This window comes from Arvicanthis niloticus, chromosome 6 (assembly GCF_011762505.2).
Source record: "Arvicanthis niloticus isolate mArvNil1 chromosome 6, mArvNil1.pat.X, whole genome shotgun sequence".
NCBI lineage: Eukaryota > Metazoa > Chordata > Mammalia > Rodentia > Muridae > Arvicanthis > Arvicanthis niloticus.
In genome coordinates, this window is record NC_047663.1 from 89,950,989 (window position 1) to 89,973,422 (window position 22,434).

The 22,434-nt window shown below is 52.5% G+C and overlaps 1 protein-coding gene across 4 annotated transcripts in view; it reads right to left on the bottom strand.

Annotated features, from left to right (window-relative positions):
• Positions 1–1,677: 1,677 nt before the first annotated feature.
• The window catches only part of Lmf1 (lipase maturation factor 1), an 88,305-nt gene continuing 67,548 nt past the window's right edge, over positions 1,678–22,434 (bottom strand). For 2 of the 4 annotated variants that reach the window (XM_034507319.2, XM_076937135.1), the window contains 6 exons: positions 16,911–17,078; positions 8,397–8,583; positions 7,735–7,888; positions 7,405–7,588; positions 6,720–6,832; positions 1,678–1,885 (listed from right to left, as the gene is read on the bottom strand). In XM_034507319.2, the coding sequence (XP_034363210.1) occupies positions 1,693–1,885; positions 6,720–6,832; positions 7,405–7,588; positions 7,735–7,888; positions 8,397–8,583; positions 16,911–17,078 (999 nt within the window). In that variant the 3' untranslated portion in view covers positions 1,678–1,692. Of the gene's footprint in view, positions 6,197–6,719; positions 6,833–7,404; positions 7,589–7,734; positions 7,889–8,396; positions 8,584–16,910; positions 17,079–22,434 lie in introns of all 4 variants that reach the window. The other 2 variants (XM_076937133.1, XM_076937134.1) reach the window with 2 other exon arrangements.

A 22,434-nucleotide genomic window follows, 5' to 3' on the forward strand; every position in this document is an offset into this window, starting at 1 on the left:
AAATCCAGACACATGCAGCCATACTAAACTCAGCATGACATCTGGGTGAAGATGACAGCCTGAAACCAGCAGGGACCAGCTCTTACCTGTCCGACCTGTCTACAGTCTGGCTGTCAGATCCTGTCTCTCTTACAGGAGGCATCCTGGTAGATTCTGGTTGTCCCAGGGCCTGGCTCCCTCCCACAGCTCTTGTCCCCTGCACAGGCCTCAACACTGTTATTAGCTCTGCTGGACCAGCAGCCCCCTCCTCAGGATCCTTGGGAAGGAGGGGGCACATGGCTAGACCAATGCCCAGAAGTGTGTATCTGTGGGCCTGGGGCTTCTCCTACTGAGCCCGAAAACTGTGGTCCTGGCAATTTGATAAGGGCATGGAGGGCTCATGGTGAGGTCTAGGTGCCACTCTCACAGGTCAGAATACCCAAGCAGCTGCTGTCCCCACTGAGGGCCCCACCCCCATGTCTACCACCTGGGGCATGGACAGGACGCCCCCAGGAAGGGCCGCTCAGGCTGCAGGCTGCCAGTCACTCCTGTGGTGGTCATGGCAGACTTGCTGGCTCCAGTCTCATTGCTCTAAGGCCTGTCTGTCCCTGACACACACAGGGCGCCCTGTTTCCTTGGGAGCTGGAACACGGGCTCTCTGTTTGCACCTGGGTTGGCTGTCCCCCCCCTAGACAGGCTGAGGGGGTGCTCTGCACAGACCACACTTGTGCCCCCCTCGACCAGCCTCCTCAGCTGAACCTTTTTTGTTGTCCCTTCTGGGATTCTCTGCAGTGTGGCCCAGGGGTGGGCAACATGGGCTCCAGACACCATGCCTAGCAAGAAGGGGGGTGGGGAAGTATTCCTGGACTCTCTGCTGTCCTTGTAGCTGGTGAGCCTGGGCAGTTCTGTGCACTCAGTGAAGGCAAGCCTTAAGCATTGCTGGCCAAGTTTCCCACTGACATGGCTCTGCTTGGCTCTCCACGGGTCACCCGCAGGAGGCTGGAATATGGCCACAAGCTGGTGACAGGGCTTCTACCCATGCTTTTCATACATCCTACACTGGAGCTCACAAGGGATTCATGAGCTCGTGTTCTGTCTGTCTGTATGTGTCCGGTGGTGTGTAAGCGGTCCTGGGAGGGATCATGCAGAGGACAACAAGCCTCCTTTTCCTCAGGGAGATGGTGGTAATGATTTCGTGCTGCCCCACTGGACTTGTGATGGAGACCTGGCCACAGGACTGACTACGAATGTGCGGTTGGGCTATGTGGAAACCGGCCTCTAGGCTAGGGAATCTGAGGACTCCTGGGGTTGCTACTGTAGCCCAGAACAAGAAAGGGTCCCCAAATGACCATCATCAGGGTATGGGCAGTGGCCTCCTGTGACTCGGATGTAGGTAGCAGTGTGGTACTGGAGACAGGGTGGGTGGGTGTCCGTGACGGTGGAGGAACTGCTGTCCTGCAGTTAAAGAGGAGGTCTGGTGCCCATGGAAACCCACTGTGTGGTCACATGCAGTACACGGGGGTGTCGGGGGCTTCTCTCCATAAAGGGGAAGGGATAGCAAGGTAATAGGGACAGACAGAGGCAAGAGGCTGACAGCCAGGAAGCACAACCTTTTTCATATCTCTTCTTGGCAGGACCCAAGGGCTGCCTGGTCACTGTGTGAGATCCGTGGCCACAGCATTGTACAAGTAGGAAGCAGTTAGTCTCTGGTCTTTATTTCAGGGTGTGTCTAGATGGGGGTTCTGGCAGCGGCCACTCCCGAGTCTTAAAGTATTCCTTCAAATCCTCAAGGCGGAGTGGGGGGAAGTAAGGACCGATTCGCTTGCGTATCCACCACTTGCCCTGGGCAGCATGCTGGCCCCCGGGAAGGCTGAACTTGTATCGGTAGTGTTCTCCTCGGATCCACCTGCAGGGCACAACGTGTCAGCCTGTTGTCTCTTTGCTTCCCCCAGGCTCCTCTACGGCCCAGAAGGAGGCCTAGGACCCTGCGATCTGCGAGTGTAGCCCCATCAGCCTCATGATCGAAACATTCCCAAGCCTGTTACAGATCTGGGATGCAAAACAGGTACATTTGGGTTCCATACTGTATCCTGGGACTTGAGGGAGCCCCTAGGTGATGCCATGTCTTCATGACCCACCCTCTCCAACTTGTTCTACCAGGGCGTGCACAGGATGCAGTGAGCCTTGACACTGTGGGGGGCATGCTATGTCTTTTTGGGTGTGGGTCTTGAGGCATCATTGGTTGTGGGTGGGACTGCCATCCTTCCTTTTTCTGGTGTACAAACCTGAGTGGGTAAGCATCCCTGAGGGAGGGTGGGGCTGTGGGGTCATGAGCAGAGAGCCACGCTGGATTCCACAGGTGGACACCAATAGGGTAAGGCTATGCCTTGGAGATCGCCATAAAGTCCCTGTTCTCCTGAATCTGGGGTCCTGACCCTACATTTCTCGAGGCTGGGGAGGGCAGGGGTGCAGGACCTCTGGGAAGGCTCCTGTTGTGCCATCATTCTATCTTTTCTGAATCGGCCTTCTTGCTTTCATCCTCTTCCCAAGTTATGGTCGAAGGCCTAGGGGGCTGCAGGGCCTGGGCATTACTTACAGACAAAGGGGGTGTGGTGTGGTGAGGGCAGGGTCCTGGTCAGGGGCCCAGTGTTGGGCCTGGGAGGTTGGGAAAGAGCCAGGGCCTGATGCTTTCCCTGGCAGGTTTGTGAAGGTACTGAGGAAGACTGACACCACCCCTAGAAAGTTCTAGAACCTGGCTGTGCTGGTTAGTTTTTATCAATGTGACACCAAGTACTGTCATCTGGGAAGATGGAGCATCAACTTCTGAGTAGCCTGTATTAGACTGTCTATAGGTGTGTCTGTGGGGCATTTTCTTGATTAATGGCAGGTTTGGCAGCTCAGCACACTGTGTGCGGTGCCACTCCCAAACACACTATCCTAGGTTGCAGAAGAAAGCTATGGGGAGCAAGCCCATGGGTCTCTGCGTTTCCCTGTGGTCTCTTCTTCAGCTTCTGCCTTGGCCTTCCTTCAATGGTGGCCTATAACCTGTAACCTTTCCCGAGCTGTTTTGGGTCATGGTACTCGTCAGCAATGGAAAGCAAGCTAGGACACTAACTGTAGCAGGGTGTTTAAGATCAGACTCAGCCGGCACTATCTTCCAAAACTATACTGGATACGCCAGCTAGGGCCTGACACGCCCACCAGTCAGGACCTGGCACTCCCACCAGCCAGGACCTGACACACCCACCAGCTAGGACCTGACACACCCACCAGCTAGGACCTGATACACCCACCAGCCAGGACCTGGAACTCCCAGCAACCAGGACCTGACACTCCCACCAGTCAGGATCTGACACACCCACCAGTCAGGATCTGACACTCCCACCAGTCAGGACCTGACACACCCACCAGCCAGGACCTGACACGCCCAGCAGGACATCCCAGTCTCATCACTCCTCCCCCACTATCTGTATTCTTTTGGTCACTTCAAGAATGTTAAGCAAATGGAATTGTCAGGCATGTGGCCCCCAGGTCTGGCTTCTTCCACTCAGCACAGCCTTCTAGATGCTTACACGTGCTACAGACCTTGTGTGGCTAGGCAGTAAGCAGTACCCAAGGCAGGAACACCTTGAGGCAGGCATGTCCTATGGCCTGGGAGGACCGTGCATGTCATGTATGGGCCTCCTTTGGAAGGGCAGCCATGTTCAGCTCCTGGCTGCCAAGGCTGTTGTGACCTTGTGTATTTTACAGGGATCTGTCTCGTAGCAGGTTAAATGGCTATCCATGAGCCCTAACTGGGCTCAGCTGGGCTTTCGTTTTCTAGGGCCTGTCAAGCGGTCCTCCAGGGAGGCTGTGGCGCCTGCCTCCCCAGCCATCCTGACAGTGCTCTGATGGCTTTATGGTGTTCAAGCTGACACCTCTCCTTGTTTCAGCCGCACGGAGAGGGGTGGTGGCACCTCTCCTTCCAGTCGGACGGCGCCTCTCTGATGGCACCTCCTGCTTCTCCCTGCTCAGATCTTTCCCACACACCCTGCTGGCCCCACATGGGTGGCACACTCTAGGTGACTAACTGGTCCTGCTGCTTGGCGGTGCCATGTTTCCTTTGGGTGCCTAATGTTTCACGCTATGCTGCTGTGCGAGAAAGGGCTCCCACTGCAGCTGTGGGCATACCGCGGCCTCTTCCAACTATACTATTTTCTTGCTGTAGTTTGCAGTGTTGTCATGGTGTGTGTCCTATAGTAAGGGTGCCCCAATCCCTGCCTCTGACGGTCATTACTGTTAGTGTGGCTTTCCTGTAGTTTTTACTTCTGACTGGTCCGTATCCATTTGAGGTGAGCCTGCATGTACTACACATGTGTGCTTGATGCCAGTGAAGGTCAGTTTTGGGTCCTTTGGAGCTGGAGTTGCAGAGGCACATGTGGGCACTGGTACTCAAACCTGGGTCTTCTGCAAGAGTAGCAAGTGCTCTGAATCGCTGAGCCATCTTTCCAGTCCCCCACCACCTTTTCCTTTTAGGGATTCTTTTTTGAACGCTGGAGACATAGATCAGTAGGTAAAGTGTTTAAGTTTGATCTCCAGAATACACACACACACGCATATATAGACATATATATGTCTGAGTATTGTGGTACACATTTGTAATCCCAGTGTTGGGAAAACGCTACTGATACAAGTTCAGGAAGGAGGGGCTCCCTAGGGCTCTCTGGTCAGTCAGCCTCACTGAACTGGTGAAATCCGGACCTGAGTGGCCTTTGGCCCTCAGTAGCAAGGTAGTGGCTCTGACTCTGGCTGCTCAGCCCCTTCACTGTTTACAGTTTCTAGATGTTTCCTGTTGCCTTGGTGTGCATCTCTCTATGATTTACCATCTGGGGGTCCCTTCGTTCACTGACCTCCCAGGCTGGGGGTGAGGGGGCTTCCGCCAACTTTGGGAAATCTTCACCAATGAGGCTGGGACGTTCCCTCAGGGACTCTGCAGATGCCCACTCTGGGTCTTGTTGCTGTTCTAGCTCCACTCTGCTGGGGAGCTCAGATGGCTGCACAGGCCACTGCTGCGTTCTCCTCCCACGGGCCCCAGTTTCCCCCACTACCCACCCAGTGCTTCACCCTAAGGACTACGCTTCTTGCTTCTTGGTTCTGAGACTCTTTTGGTTCTCCTTCTGTCTTCTGCTTCTTTGATTACTCTTTCCATGGGTCTTGTGTTCATAATCACCTCACAATTGCTGTGGGGAGAATCGGCTCTTGTCATCCACTGACTGTCTTTTCCCAATCAGTTCAATGTCTTCCTGGTTCCTGCTGTGCTTTTCTTAGCAGTTTGGGTGTTAGGGATTCCAAGTCAGAGTTGAACCTTCTGTTGTGTGGCTTCTCCTAACTCCACACTAGAAGCCCAGACTTTCTATCTGGCACCCTGGCACTCTCAGGTAAAGGTGACAATCTAAGGCCCCCACAGATCACACAAAGCCAGGCTGGCACTGCTTGCTATGGTGAATGTCTGGGCCACCACAGGGCCTTCGAGTGAGTGGCTTCTTCTTTTTCAGAGTGGAGTCCACGTGCTCCTGCTCTTCCTGCGAAGTGGGGCCATTGGCTGCATGGCTTTGGCAGGATCACCCTTGCTGTTGCTTCTGGCTCTCCAGTGGCTCCTCTCTGGACATCTGTTGCTGCTTCATCTCCACAGACAGAAAATAAGGCAACAAGAAAAGCTGATGCTGTTGAAGGTTGATGCTGGGGGTCCTGGGATCCCTCGTTGGGCCCCTGTCCCCACTGTTCAAAGCTCCTGTGTTTATGTTATGTGCAGCACCCAGGCTCAGGGCAGGGTAGGGAGGAGTCTGAGTCATCCTCCCATGTGGAGACTCCAGAGTTACCACTCATTTGACAAAAGTCACAGCTGGCAGTGGGGGCAGGCTGAGGTCACGTTCCGCTCTGCTACCAGGCAGAGTGTGATGATGGCCCTGCTTCTGGGTCATGCTCTGTGACATTCACTGTATTTCAGTTGCCTTGCACATATACTAATAGGAAATATCAATTCTGTACTGAGTCACAGAAAAGGCAGTATCTGCCTGCAGGCTTTGTTTCTACAAGGTACACCTGACCACACCCTCAGAGCCTCTGGCTGAATCAGGTGACCTCATCCTAAGCCCAGGCCTTCCACCTACTCCTGGGAGGTGGGACACAAACCCAAGATAACAGCCAGGAGGTTGGTCAGCAAAAAGCTCTCCTGAGTCTGGAAGGATACAGAGCTACGTCAGAGATGTTTGGTTACTAGCAAACCTAGGAATGTGTATTCACTTCAGTGTGTGCCTAGTTCGAATATCCTGGTGGCTGCAGGGTGCTGGACAGAGGGGAGGGAGAGCGAGAGGGAGGCTGGTGGTCCATGGGGAGGGATGTCCCATATCCCCAGTGGCACAGTACATAGTGTGAGGAGGCACTTGGCTGCATCCCGTTCCTGGGCTGCCACACTTGCAGCTGCTCGCTGCCCCTCGGCACCCCTCCTGACAACCTCGACAGCTGTGGGCAGCTCCAGGTGCAGCTGTCCTGAGGCTTCTCCAGGGAGAGACAGGACCATGTTTTCTGTCAGCATCAATGGTGGGCAGGGCGCAGGGGAGAGATGGGGCCAGTTCAGGACTGCTCAGCCTTCTAGTCTCTGGTTGCTACTGAATACCACATCATGTATCAGGGTGCCCAACCCAGGCCCTAGTGGATACTGCCCATTGATCACAGACTGTAGTGAATAAAGAGACTCTTACCTGGGGGGAGCCCTGCCCTCAAAGGGGTTAAGGGCGAGTAGGGACAGGGCCTCAGAGTCATCAGCTAGGAGCTTACCCACCAGGTGAAGGATCCACTCGTTTTGTTCATAGGTCTGGAAGGACAATGTTTGTGAGGTTGGGTATGGGGACAGCCACTCCCCAGTAAGCTGGCACCTGCCGTGGTGTGGCTGTGACCCTGCACAGCTCTTCCTCTCCTGTGCTCCACAGCTCCACAGCCTGGCTAGAGTATGGCATGGCCAGCTCTAGCTGGCCAGCTCTAGTGGCAGGATTGGGTTCCTCTGAGGCCCAGTCTTCAATCTTCCAGGAACTGCCTGCTTCTAGCTCTTTCTGGGGGGTCTCCCCTGAGGGTCACTCACTCATGGCCCAGCCATGTTTTCTACCTGGCTACTTGGCCTAGCGTTAGGTGTGACCTTGAGAGGGATGAGGACAGAGACCTTGGATCCCACATGACCATAGCACTGGCCTGGGCCTCGGGAGACCTGAGTTATAGGCAGGAACCTTTTCCAGGCAGGTCTGGGTCAAGGCAGGGCCTGTTCAGTGACTTGGGTGGGATGCAACTCTAAGGAGAGGTCCCCCTCCTCTATGACCCTCTTGGTGGGAGTCTAAGCACCCTTTGCAAGAGCAGGCATGCAGGGCTTGTCTGTGAAGAAGCACATGCAGGTACCTGGAAAGCTGCGAACCACATGAGCCAGTCCAGGCGGTAGTGGTATGGAGAGATAAGGCACGGCCGCCTCCAGGGGTCTCCTGGTTTACACTTGAACTCATAGTCCTCCCACACTGCATCAGGCGCAGTGGCATTGGGGCTCGCTGTGCCCTGCAGGATTACCTCAGTCCGCTCTTTGGTGATACTAGGGGAGATGAAGGCAGCCAGTGAGTCCACAGGATCTACCCTCCCCCAAGTGGAGGGTGCTGCCTTGAGCTCATGCTTCCCAAAAGTGCGCTGGGATGGACAGAAGGGTAGAGCCCAGTGCCAGCCAGCATGCCTGGCCCATACCTTCCAAAGGCCCCGTAGGTGTTGACGATCCTGAGCGGGTTGAAGGAGGTGTTCATGACCTGCCTGGAGCTTAGTAGGTTGATAACCACGGGTACGCTGAGCCAGGCCACCAGGATGCCCAGGGAGATGTTGACCACTTGCCGCACCAAGCAGCCTAGCCCGAGGGTGGGGGTGGGGGGATTGATTCTCACCAGCCAGGCTCCTGATCCCAGGGCAAAGCTGCACTATCCCTTCAGAAAACCTTGGCTGTTATTTTGCCATTCCAGGCTCAAAAAGACCTACAGACATACTCAGCTGGCCGTGTAAGCTGCTGTCTCCCAACTCATGGGCTGGGGAAGCTGCCCTGAGCAGCGACCTGTTATGCTGGAGTTAAAAACATCTCCTGAAGCCAATGTGAAGAATGAAGTGTGACTGTCTAAGCAGGGGCCCCAGGAGTGGCTAAAGGGACAAGTGACCTTGGCCCTGGCCTGGTAAAGAACCCTAGATAGTAGACGCTCCCTCCGAGGGCCTGTGGTGCCCACCCTTCTCTTCTGAGTGCTGGGACTGGTGGGTACCCTTCCTACATATTCATGAGGCTTAGGCAGGAGGGTCACGGGCTGGCAGGGATGGTGGGGTGGGGTGCGGTGGGACGGGATGGGGAGGGAGCTGTATTGTTGGTTTACCTATTGTTGGCTTGGGCTGGACCCTTTGTGTATCTTTAAGCCTTTGCATCTCCAGGACTTGCTTCTTTAGGCCTCGGGGTCCTGAGGGAAACAGGAATCCCAGAGCTGCGTCGTCGAAGCAGGCAAGGCTGGGCACGATGGTGAGCCAGTTCAGGAAGCTCAGGTTCCCACTGATGATGAGGATTACCTGTGGGTAACAGTGCAGACTCACACTGTGATATGCTTGGCACCCAGGGCTGTCTCCCTCTATGTATCTGTGCTGGCTGCCCATGCATCAGTAGCCCAGCAAATGCTCCAGAGGGGGTTCTGAGCCCTTCTCTGTCTCTCTCAGCTCTGATCCCAAGTCCTCTCTAAATGTGTAGGTCTCACTGAGACCCTAGGCGCAGAGCCTGTGGACGCAGAGCCCACACACAGGAATTGGCAAGTCCAGGAAAGGCTGTGGAGGTTTTGGCTTGGTCTATCCATGTGGCAGCCTGAGCAGCCTGGGCTCCCTGGGACATACCACAGGGACATCTCTGGGACAAGGCAGGCCTAGTGGGAATGGCTTGAGATACAGACCTTGCCTGGAGGTGGTACATGAGAACCCCGAGGGACCCAGACTTCACAAAAAGCAAAACAAGAATAGGATACAACACAGTGACCTAGGGCTGAGACCTGGAGGACTTTGGCAGCCGGCCAGGAGTCACAAATGAGAGGGACAGAGACTGGGAAGCCTGGCTTCAGCTTAGACCTTTAAACAGACTGAATGGATATACTGATCACATGGTAAAATACAGCTGCGCTGCGTGCAGCTCAGTGGCTTCCAACGAGGCTCACACCATGTGGTTACGTTAGTCAGACACCCCCACTCTGAGACATCCTGTGGATCCTGACAGCAGTGAGCGCCCTTCACACTCTGATGATACTGGGCTCTCTCGAGCTTCACAGAATGGGAGCTACAGGGTGGATTCTGGGCCACTGTGGAGAGTTACCCCATAGGTGACATCTACCTCAGAGTCCTTGCTTGTGTTCCTGCAGTAGACAGGGCTTGCAATGAGCCATGAGGTGGGCCTATGGTGACCCTCTGACTACTTTCCAAGATGGCTGCCACAGGGCTTCACATTCCCACAAGTGTTGGAGGGAGAGGGCTGTAGGCTTTGGCTCAATACTATCAATATATGGTGCTGCCAACTGAGCTGCAGCCTCAGGCTGCTCACCTGCACTAATCAAGGCCCGGCTACTCACAGGTGTCTCATCTCTTTTGTTCCCTGAACACTTGGGTGCCTCATTATGGAGCATGAGTATCCCTTGTTGTCTAGGTATACCATGCTCACACGCTGCCCACCTTGTCATTGTGTGGTTGGAAGGTTTAAGATTATGCAGTTTACAACCATCTTTTCTTGAGGGCCAGTGAAAGAACCGGAGTGGTTCCAACCTCTCTTTCTTTTTCTAGGGCTCTGGATTGATTGGACCATGAAGTGTCACTTTCAGGCCAGGAGCTTCTGTGGTTTGTGCATTTATTGTTTTCCCCAACTAGGGGGAATTGAGGGAGCTCCAAGACTTGTTTCATGTGGACTGGATGCGTGTATAGCTGCATCTCGATGCTCTACCATCTCCTGGTCAGCCTCAGCTCTATTCTTGAGTGTTTGTGTGTGTATGTGGAGGCCTGTTGTGCCTACTCTCACACATTCATTTAAATGTGTTGCATTTAAAATGCCATCTATCCAAATGAAACGGAGTCCTGGAGTAGGGAGCATGAACAAGTTAGTCCCTAGAGTTCCTCAAGTTAGTGTTAACAGTATCAGATCACAGACGCTCAGGAAATCATGACCACAACCGGCTTGAAGAAGCAACACGGGTCCTGATCCAATTTCCAAAACCATCGAGAAAGACGTCATGTGGAAGAGCAGGGACAAGAGTTTCGATAGAGAACGAGGGAACTACACAGCTGGAGCGATGTGTGATGGGGAACGAGGGAAGGACACCCTTTCAAGGGACCAGAAGAAACTGTCAAGCAGCTAGGCACGGTGGTGCATATCCCAGAACTCAGGAAGAGGCACAGAAGGGCTGCAAGTTCAAAGCTAGCCTCAGTTACACGAATAAGTCTATCTTACAGAAAAAGCAAAAAACCAAAACCAAACAACAATGAAAAAGTCCCCACAAAAAACAGTGAGCTGGGTATGGTGGCACACGAAATCTGTGAGTTCGAGGTCAGCCTACTCTACATAGTAAGACCCTGTCTTTTAAAAAAAAAAAGTGAGAGATGCCCATCTAGTAACTGTAAAGAACAAAATGAAACACTCTTCAGACAGAACGTGATCTCTGTGTAAGCTTGGAGCTAACCAGTGCACAGTGCTAAAAAGGTGAAATGCATATTAAAATTTAGGTCTTTGGGGCTTGGAGAAATGGCTCATTGGTAGAGCACTTGCTGCTCTTGGAAAGGACCCAGCTTCTCCCAGCACCCATGTCATGCGGCTTGAACCTGCCTGTGACTCCAGCTGCAGGGGATCCGATGCCCTGTTCTGGACTCTGTAGCATCTACACTCACATGTGCGCAATCCCCCCCCCCCCCCCACCTTATACACATTATCTAAAATAGCTTTAAAAATTTAAGTCTTTAAAATTCTTTACAATAATAAAGACTGTATCATGACTGTGATCACTGAAAACAATGGGTATAGAAATTAGCCTGTGACACAGAACTCTGTTTTTTGAGACAGGCTCTCTAGGCCCAGGTTGTCCTCAAACTCCCAAACTTCCTGTGTCCGCCTCCTGCAGGTGAGGTTACAGGTGTGTGTGCTTGGCTTACTTTGATATAATAGAATAAGCATCATGTGTGAGAGCCTGACTTGGCTGAGGTGGATCCAGCTAGCTGACGGAGCACTATTTTGGGGTGTCTGTGCAGGTCCAGAAGAGAAGCATTTGAAAACCAGCCAGAATGATGATGCTCTGCCCAATGCACTGGCCATCACCCAACCACAAGGGTCTGGAAAGAACAAGAGGCTCCAGGAGAGGCCCATCTCTTCTCCCACAGCTGGATGCCCACCTCTTCCTGCTCAGACCTGTGGGTGTCCCTTGTCTGTGGATAAAGACAGCACAAAGACAAATGCCTTCCATGGTTCTTGGTCCTTGAGTTTGGACAGGGACCAGACTACCAGCCTTCTTGGGTTCCCAGCTTGCAAGTGGCAGATCCTAAGACTTCCCATGATGCAACAGACTGGGTTTTTGCTCTCCTCTGATCTGTATGCCCTGTTGGCTTCTCCTCTGTGGACCAAATGTGTGAACTGTACTTACACCTGTGGCACACACTTCTGTGCCAGGACCCTCCCCACTTAGCTTTCAGGGGCATGTGGAGGCCCTTTATTCTCTTCCCAGTCATGGTTATTTTCATGGAAAGCAAGGGGTAGAACAGTGTTTCTCAGGCTCTCAGTGTCTGAAGATGCTGCTGAATGCTGCTGGAGGAAGGGCCTCAGGTGGTACCCAGTCACTACATGGTTACAGAGCATCCCATTGGGCTGCAGTCTTAGAACCTGTTGCCTTGAAAGCCATAGTCAGCACCTTCTTGAGGGACAGGTGGTTCACTGAACAGTTGGTGACTTTGAGTCCTCACTAGTCAATGCTATCCTTCCACCTGTAGCCACCTCAGGCAATTCAAATCTCTAGCTCCCGAGCAAGGAGGCTGCAACTCAACACTTTAAGCTGAGGCTCTGGCTGACCACTCTGCTGAGATGCCATGTCTACTTGCTGTAGACGTTTGTCTGCCTCTGGTGAGGCTCGGGTGATGTTCTACAGCCACGAGCTAAGGGGGAGGTCAATACTCCCGATGGGCAGACTCAGTGAGCTGAACTGCTGATGGCCCAGAACCCTGCATTGCGTGAGGCCTCCTCAGCTGCCTGACAGTCATGGTTGCATGCCCAGGGAGCTCTGACTGACATAAATCCCACCTCCCACCCCAGAGCTCATGGCCTTGTTGGTGGAGACCGCTGGTATGAAGCTATTTTCAAAACTCTCCCCACTCAGGTGGGAAATCCCAGAGAACCAAGGCCCACAGAGCACATTTTGAATGTACTTGTTGTGGAAAAGCCAAATAAGCAACTAAAGGAGGGAAGGGCTTGGCTCACGGTTCAAGGGTGTATGGTCCACCATGGAAGGAAAGGCACGGCAGTGGGAACTCAAGGAGCCTGGGCACATTATGCCTGTGGTCAGGAAGCAGAGAGAGACGGATGCTGGCACTCAGCTCCTTTTCTCCCTCTTTCTTTTTCATCCCGTCTGGGACTCTAGGCTGTGGGATAGTGTGACCCATGTTCAGGGTGGTGGGGTCTTTCCTCCTCAATTAACTCTGAAACATCCTCACAGACACACTCAGAGGCATATGTCTCTTGGAGCAGACTAGTCACCTAGAGCCAAGGTGACGATGCAGGTTAACCGTCACCAGGTGAAATTCTGTTTCTAATAAAGCACCGAGGAGAGCTTGTGACGACTGGCCCAGGTGGACAGATGGCGGCTGCGCTCAGGGGTCAGGCCTGCTCGGCCCACACAGAGTCCCCTCCCCACATGGCCTATTTGTTCAGTAAGGCTGGAATTCATCATGCAGCACGGCCCAAGTGCGCCAAAGGGACCTTATCTTTCTTGTTTTCCTCCTAACGTCACCTCAGTCTTCTCCTCTGAGGGAAATGAATCTCGTCCCAGCCCATCTGTGTTTACCCCTGGCCGGCAGAGTCCTCAGCGAGCTCTCAGTATGCTCTGCAGATGACCAGCCTGGAGCAGGGCCCTCCCTGTGCTGTGGAACGGGTGAGGCTTGGGGACGGCAGAGGAAGATGAACGTGTGTTGGTGGAATTTAGCCCCAGAGAGGCTATAGCAGATGTTCCAGGCAGATGCAACATGACCCCAAAAGGAAGAGGGGGGATTTCTGGATGTCCCTGCTGGGCTTGCAGTTACCACAGAGGACACATTCTTGCAGGAGCTTGAGAGGACCTTCCGGAGGATATGCATGTGGTCATAAGAACCATCCACAGAGGACATGCATGCAGTCACAGGGACCTTCCACAGAGGACATGCATGCAGTCACAGGGACCTTCCACAGAGGACATGCATGCAGTCACAGGGACCTTCCACAGAGGACATGCATGCAGTCACAGGGACCTTCCACAGTGGACATGCATGCAGTCACAGGGACCTTCCATACAGGACATGCATGCAGTCACAGGGACCTTCCACACAGGACATGCATGCAGTCACAGAGACCTTCCACAGAGGACATGCATGCAGTCACAGGGACCTTCCATACAGGACATGCATGCAGTCACAGGGACCTTCCACACAGGACATGCATGCAGTCACAGAGACCTTCCACAGAGGACATGCATGCAGTCACAGGGACCTTCCATACAGGACATGCATGCAGTCACAGGGACCTTCCACATAGTCTCAGGGACCTTCCACAGAGGACATGAATGTAGTCACAGGACCTTCCACAGAGGGCATGTGTGTGCTCTCAGGGAATTCAGGTAGCCCCATGAGGCCTTAACAGTGGACTCAACCTCAAAAGCTGCCTCTCCCAAGATCCTCTTCTGCTTCCTACAGCGGTCTTAGGCCTGACCCCACCTCCTTCTTGTTCCTTGGTGAGGACTGATACTATGGTGGGCCTCAGATGTCCTGACCTAGCTCAGCAGCGGAGGCTGACCATACCGCCCCTTCCGGGGTCATCCCTGCCTGCGGCCTTGCAGAGATCCTAGGAGCAGCTGTGTAAACCGAGTGTGGGAGGAAGTGAGTGAACTCAAGCTCTGGCCCACAGGAAGGAACACAGGAACCAGTGGGTCAGGGTGGGAGCTGTGCAGCTCCACACCAGGCTGCACTCAGGTGCTACAGTGTAGTAGGCGCTGTGTGTTGGCCACAGCACTGCATGGTCAAGAGTGAGCAGTCACTCCCAGCACCTCCCACAGGGGCTCTGGGAAGGTAAAGGCCATGCCCTGCTCAGCCCAGTCCTGTACTCCACTCTGTTTGGTGGGCAGGAAGTGTCTCAGCTGGATCTGAGGACATGGGACCAGGCCTGGGGAGAAGCCACAACCCTGCATATCTCCAATTCTTCTAGACTTGGTGTGGCCAGTTCTATGTTCTGCATTATGAGTCATGTGGAATCCCTGCTAGCCAGGGATCCCCTCCTTGACAGAATAAATGCTGGGAATGCCTTGCTACCTCTGCAAGGACTACAGGAGTTAACAATGGCTCAAGGTGGTTGATAAGTCCTGGAGGGTGTGGAGTAGGCCTTTTCATTTTCTAGGGTCTATCACATGGGGGTTGCTGCGAGAAGCTTGCCCCACAGTCCCTTGTACACAAGGAAGAGGAGACACCTGAACCCTAGGAGACCCCAGCACTCAAGGTATCTGCTATGCCCAGATGCAGGCTCTTGACACAGCTGGCTCTGCAGGAAGCCATGATTCCCAGCATCATGGCAGCCCTGTCTCTGCAAACATGCCTGGGTGCTTAGTGTGGAGCACATGTGCCTGTCTTGGTCCTCACTCCCTGAGGCTCTGGGTGATACTCTGGAAGGCCCGGTCTAGGCACCGACTTCCTTTCTAGGCCAAATAGGTCCAGGAGCACCCCCACCACCCTACCCAACCTTATACATGGGTCAGAAGAAGATGGAGACACACTTGAGGATATGGCTCTTCCCCCATGTCTGCTTCATCCAGCTGGATGGTCCTGCTTCCCAGGCAGGGTGGGGGCTGGGTGTGGGGGCCAGTAGGATACATCCTTTTGCCATCTCAAGATTAGCACTGTCTGTGGCCTTCAGACAATGTGTGGGAAACAGGCACTCCATGGGGGTGTTGGCTCTGAGGAGATATGAGCAGTTAAGCCATAGGGGGATGCCAGGAGCCCCAAACACATAACTGAGAAAAGCTGGCTGGAGAGATGACTAGAGATGGCTGGAGAGTTGTGGTCCCAATTCCAGGAAGCTTCGGAAAGACTGAAGGCCAGGGGTCAGTGCGGAGGAAGATGAACCAGAGTTCACCAAGGACTCTCAGGGGAGGAAGGCATGACAGCAATGGTGCACAAACAGTCTCCACTGTCTAAACCCAGAGAACGATCTGAGGACTTAGGTGAATCATGGGTGTTGTCACACTGCCACGGTGCACCCCATCAGTGTGAAGTGGCTCACAGTGGGAACCCGGGGCACAAGGAATTTTCTTTGATCTCTGCATTACTCCTAGAAGTATCCCAATTAAAATACAGAACAAAATGGAGCTAACCTATTGGCGCACTGGGTGCTGGTGAACAGGGAGGGGCCGGAGCTGGCTTAGTAGCCAAGGGTCAAAGGTCACTGTGGCAAAGGTGTCAGTGAGGCTCAAAATCTGCTCACAGCCAGTCCTGATTGAAACACAGCCCTTCGTAGAGAGGAAGGACATGAGGTGAGAGACAGGCTCACGGATCCAAACTTTGCACTGAGGAGGACGTGGTGCTCCCTCTCCCCTTTCACTAGTAAATCTGAAAATCGCTGAAACAGACATATTTATTAACAGGCAAAGCTGCTTTGAGAAGGATGTCCTACAGTCATGGGCCAGGCCACGGCAAGTCTCTCAAAGCTTTGCTCGGAAGCACACCCAGCATTGCCCAGGCTCTGAGAACCCTTCAGAGAGAGGGGCTTGTCTTTTGAGTAATGTGCCCAGACAGGGAATCCACACTAGGCTGGAAAACTACAGATGGGTTTCTCTCACTGACAACCATGCGAAATCTAAAACAAAACACTGGCAAATTAGCTCCAGCAATATATTAAAATATCCGCAGCATGACCAAGCTGAGTTTATTCTAGAATATGAAACTCGCCCAACCCGAGCAGCAGTAATGTAATTCATCTCATTAGCATATCGAAGGGGGAAAAAAAACAACCAGTGACCCTCTCCCGACTGATGGGGAAAATGTCAGCCTCGGTCAACCTCCATTCATGACTGTAAATGGAGAACCCAAACCACAAGATGACCCTGGCCTGGCAGTGCAGGCCAGTCATCCCTGCTGCTGGGAAGGCTGAGGAAGGAAGACCATAAGCTTAAGAGCAGCCTGGACAACTTATCAAGACCCTGACTCAAGACGCAAGATTCAAGGGCGAAGCAGAGCGGCACGTGCCTGTGTGAAGAGGCAGAGATCGCAAGTTTCTGGCCAGTCAGGGTTACAGAAGACCCTGTCTTAAACAAACAACTCACCCCGATTCCTGGTAGAAAGAAACATAAAATTTTAGGATTGGATTTAAGAACACAGGGAGGGTGCATGGGGCCACAGTGTGCCTGAGCAAGGTCTGTGTTGCTGCCCTTGGGCAGCTCCCTGGGGACAACCAGACACCACTGTGGGCTCATGGAAGCCAAGAAGGGGCCTCTGGAATCCAGACTGGATTGGACACAGTAGGGGCCTTGCAGGGGGTGAGATGAAGCTGGAGAGGCCTCTCCCGATGGCCATGGTGCTAACACAGAAATGATGAGGCAGGCTGTTTTCTTCTGTAGACACATGGGGGCCCTAAGTGGTGGCACCTTGGTACAGCCTACCTGGAAAAGGATCTGCAGTACCCCGTGAACGATACACATCCGCCGTCCAAGGAACAGGAAGAAAGGCACGAGGAGCTCCAGGAAGTGGTTGCTGAGTGTCTCAAAGTGGTGGAACCACCATGGTGACCTGTGCAGGTAGTAGGCCATTGGGTTGGGCACTGGCTGAGTCTGTGGGGACAAAAGCGGGCCTTTGAATTACCAGTCTTGGCTGACTGGGGGCGGGGGAGCTACTGCCCTGGCTATGGCTGCTCTCCAGCCCTGTGTATGTGCAACTGGCCCAGCCTGTTCGGGCTGGGGGACTTCTGTGAGCAGGCTATTTTTGAAGCAAAAGCAAATTTTTGGTTCTGTTTTAAACCCTCAGTCTCTATAGGCAGAAGTGTAAACTACAGTTGAAGGAGACATCTTGAAACACTTGTGAACAGATGAAGAGTCTAAAGATACAAGAACCAGCAGAACTGTGGGTGGCTACTGCCTGGGGCTCATGCTCCCTGAGTTGATGGTGGCCTGCCATCCAGCACATGGTCTACCTCAGGTCTCCCACCCACTGCTGGACTCCATGGGCCCTGGGGTACTTTTGCCCTCTCGGGGTCTCCAGCAGATCCATGCACGCTTGTGGCACAGGACATGGGCTTGAGCATAGGGGACATTTGAGTCAGGGGGCAGGGGTCACAGTAGCAGTGGGGTCACAGTAGTGGTGACCATGAACAAACAGGAACAGGAAGTAAAGGAGGCAGAGAAGGGGTTGGAATGAGGTTCAGACAATAGAGCTTTGCTGCTTCTTGGGCACAGTCCCCTTGGGATTTCACCTTGGCTTTGGGGCACTTAAGGAACCCACATGTCAACTCATCCAATCATAGGTGTGAAGCCCCTGCTGAACACCTCCCCTCAAGGCCTGGGCTCCTCCATGTGCCCTGCCCCACCCCACACAGGGATCCTGCTACTTGAACCATCCATGTGATCACAGGAAAAATAAACAGCTTAGTAGGACAGGACAGACGGCTTCAGGCCACCCTCCACTTACCTCCGTGGGGGGCACCACCGCCCCCCTTTTTAATTGTTTGCCAACAGAATAAGCAACTAGTTGAAGCATAGTGTCCCAGCATCCCTGTGCCAAGAGACAGAGGACACTGCAAGATTTCTGTCTGCCTGTCCCAACCTTCTCAAAATACTCTTGGCTTGCTGCCACCACCCTGGGCTGCATTTGCAGCCCTTGTCACTGTCCCCTGTTGGACTGACTCTGGGAATCAGTGTTGAACTCCACACCTGCCGGCCTTGAAGACTCTGTCCCAACTGGAGATGCCATCTGTGGTGGAGCTGTCGATGGATGGAGAGGTCCAGCACTTCATCTGTGGACTGTGTCACAGCCTCCGGGCCCTCCACACGCCCAGATGTCCCAGCATGGTGGGGAAGCAGAGGACTGAGGGAAGGTGAACAATGTCACATGCAAAGGAGAGAACTGGGGAAGACATCGCCTCAGCTCGGTATGGAACAGGGCCTGGGAAGTCACTGTGTTTCAGATCTGTACAATGTCCACCAGCTTGCAGTACATGCACTACAAAAAGGGAAACACCGAGACTCGGCAGTGACCTCAGCTCAGCAAGGGGTCTATGCAAGCTCAGTGAGGCAGTTGCTGGGGAAGGGACTAGAAACTGGGTTCTATAGGGAGAAGGCCTCCACCCCACTCCCATGGACTTTCCTGTGCCAGATAAATATGAGAGTAATAACGCAGAAGGCAGTGTTTGTGAGCAGTGACTACCAGCTTTCTTGGCAAGAAGGGTCACTTGATTTTCCAAACGCTACATCTCTGCTGAAGGCATCCTGGGGGAGCACAGCCTTCCTTGATCAGTGGGCCAAGCCTGACTGTCCAGCAGTGTCTGTTCTGTGAACTGAAGCCTCACGTGCAGGCCCTAGGGTGACAAGAGAGGCTCCAGCCTCTTTGCTTATTGTGCAGGGACAAGCTCATTTCTGTTTCTGTGAAAGCTGCGGGGTAGGTAAGTGTGGCTGTGGTGGGGGTGGCAACATTGCACCCCATAAAGCACAAGAGAGCACCGAGAGCTCCTGACACTGCAGCCTGCTGAGGCCCAGCACCATGGCTCATCAGACAGCAGTGATGAAGTGTATCGACAGGCACCGTGTAGTCCAGACCTTGGGCCACAGTTTACAAATACTCTCTACAAAGAGACAATCTTATGGAAGAAAAAAACAGGGAAACACAGAGGGCGGAGAAACCTAGCTGGGGATCTGGAGGGTGGCATATCTTGGGGAGACACAGGTCTGGGCTGTTCTCAAACTGGTCCTTGACAAGAATGGAACAGAACAGAACAGAAAAGAAAAGTCTGTTCCTCCCCCAGAGACAGAAGATCACATGCTCGGGTTGACCGTGAAGGGAGCACCTTGTTGCCATCCTAAGAACAATTTTTTTTTTCTTTTTTCTTTTCTTTTCTTTTCTTTTCAATACAAGGTCTCTCTGTGTAGCCCTGGCTGTCCTGGAGCTCATTTTGTAGACCAGGCTGGCCTCAAACTCAGAGATCCACCAGCCTGTTTCCATCACTGCCCAGCTGATGATAAATTTTATAATTTATCATATGTTGGTAAATGAGTGCCATATGTTGACTCAATCACTGAAGACTCTGCCCTGCCACAGCCCTCAGCCCTGGCCGGTCGCTGGCCATCTGTGGACCGGCCCCACCTGGAGCTCAAAGGAAGGTGGTGCATGGATGCCCAAGGCAGGTCCAAACCTCAGACTCCAGGTTGTTATGGGGTGAGTCGCCGCTTTTATACCAGAATACTGCTTACCACTGAGACATGACAGTGCCAAGTTCTTCTCTGGAATGACTCACAGTGACAGTGAGGCCTCAGCATAAACAAGGCCACCATGTTCCAGGAGCAGAGCAGACCAGACCAGCAGCCTAGGGATCATGGTAATTAGCTTGTGGCGACTGAGAGCCAACATGGTGGTCACTTTGGGATGGAGTGAAAGGTCTGGCTGCTGGCAGCTTCCCACATCCCAGGGTGACTGGAGGTGAGGAGGAGGAGAAGTGCTCACATAAGGACGGCCACTCAGATGACCCAAGTACTGTGAGCCAGAGGAGGCAATGTGGTTTTCTCTGTGGTACAGATTACCACAGAGGATGGCTACCACAATCCCCTACTAGATGTGCACCCAATGGATCATCCGAGAAGAGAGTCCATGTCCCCTCTCCTCACGCCTCAGCTGGTCATAGGACTGGTCTTCACCAAAAGAACACAGGCAAGAAATTTCTCATGGCCTTATGAAGCTAGGTTCACAAGAATGGTCCCTCCACAAGGAAGGACACTCCACTATGAGAAAAGTTACCTCCATATGAGGAAGGTCACAACCCTGTGAAGAAGGTTGTCATTTCCATGTAACAAGGGTCTCCCTGCTGTAAGAAAGGCCACTTCCGTATGAGGAAGCTCACTCTGCTGTGGAGGTCATGTTGCTGTGTGGACAGCCACATGCTGTAGCACTGATGTTCTGAGAGGAAGTGGAGACCCTGGCACACTGCACTGGCCTCCCTTGATGTGTGGGTGGCCCTGCCTTACAAAGTATAAAACAGAACCTCGCAGGACCTGGAACATCACATCCCAGGACCCTCGAAGCCTGAGGTGGGAAAAAGAACGATCCCTTCAAATTCAAAAGGGTATGTGACCGGAGCAGGTTTGCGATCCTTCTGTTTGGCTTGTGCAAGAAGCACATGCATTTTAAAAGCCATTAGTCTAAAAGCTAGCAATACTGGAGCTTTGGCTTGTGCTCCTGTTTTGCTTTCATGTGAATTGAGACTAACACATTTAAAATGTTGTCAGCTCAAGCTTTGGATTCAAACGTATAAAGGTGTAATTCTGAGGCATCAGCAACTGAGGGGAAGCAGGCAGGGCACCGGGGAGCAGATGCTCACTCGCATGCTTTTGCCTGAGGCAAGGCTGGTATAAACCACTTCAGGATGTTCTGAATGATTCCCATGGAAACTGCAAGGCGATACAGAAATCACACAAAAGGTAACGGAAGGAATTTACATTTGCACCACTAAAGAAGCATTGGGCAGGTTCATCTGCAGAAGCTGCTGAAGAGGAAAGCGTGTGTTTATGAAGACAGCAGTGGAAGGCAAGATGAAGGCAAATGAGAAAAAAAAAAAAATAAAGGGAACAAAGCCCTAGTGACCCGAGGGACAACTTTAGGCAGTGTAACACACGTGTAACACATGTGTAATACACGTGTAACCTGAGCCCCAGAAGATGGTGCATACGTAACATGTTTCAAATGTTGATGAAACCCACACACTCATAGATACAAGAAACTCAGCAGACCTCAAGCATAAGAAACAGGAAGAAAATGAAGCCACCCTAATCAGACGGGTCAAGATTTGTGTGAACGGAAAAGAAACGGAATGAAGATGTGTTGGAGGCAGAGGAGGATTCCTCCCGGGGAATGACGCAAGCGAGGAGACAGAACATCCGTAGGGCGCTAGCCTGTCAGCCCAATGCTCTCAACTGAAGGGGAAATAGACAGTATCAGGTAACATGCTGAGAGATTCCACCTCCTACAAGCTGCATCAAGAGAAAGTGAAGGAGGCCTCGAGGTAGATGGAAAGCTGAACACAGAGTCTGCAAGTGTACCGAGGAGCACAGGGCTGCTTGCTGCTTTAACTATCTTTAAAAATTAGTTTAGCGAGTGTGTGTGTGTGTGTGTGTGTGTGTGTGTGTATGTGTATACACGCACGCACACATGTGTGCATCCCACAGTGCATATGTGAAGGTTAAGAACAACTTTCTGGAGTCAGTTTTCTCCTACCACTGTGTGTTTGGGGGATTAAACTCAGGTCAGTAGGCTGGCTTGGCAGGGGCGTTTTACTCGCTGAGACATCTCACTGGCCCTTAGGTATCTTTAAAAGATGTGAACTTCAAATAACATAGTTTACAACGGTGTATAAAAGCAATCAGTATGACAATAGCAGCGGGCATTGGTGGAATACTGTTGGCAAGCTCCCTCAGAAGGTTAAACTAGTATCACTGGAAGGTGAATCAAGGCGGTCATGATTATGTCTTATACGTGCACATACACAGGCATAGGTATACACACACACACACACATACACACACACACACACACACACACACACACACACACACACACACACACACAGGTACACAGTATAAATCCTAAAGTGACCACAGAAACAAATAACAAAAAATGACACAAAGTTCCAGCTAACAAGCCAAATAATGACTAGACAACCCAATGAATAAAGAGTTAGACAGTTACAGCTAGTAAAAGGGGAGAAAAGAAAAGCTACAAAAATAATCAATGAATCCACAAAAAGACAGAAAAAAATATGAAAAGAGATGGGAAGAGAAAACAGACACCGAGATGAAAGACGGAGACATGTCTGTCCCAGAGAGCACAGCTGGAGCAAGTGGCCGACTCCATCCGCCAGACTGGGTAGGTAAATTAGACCCAGCAACACGCTGCCCACAAGAAGTGACTCTGAATGTGAGGACATATTCA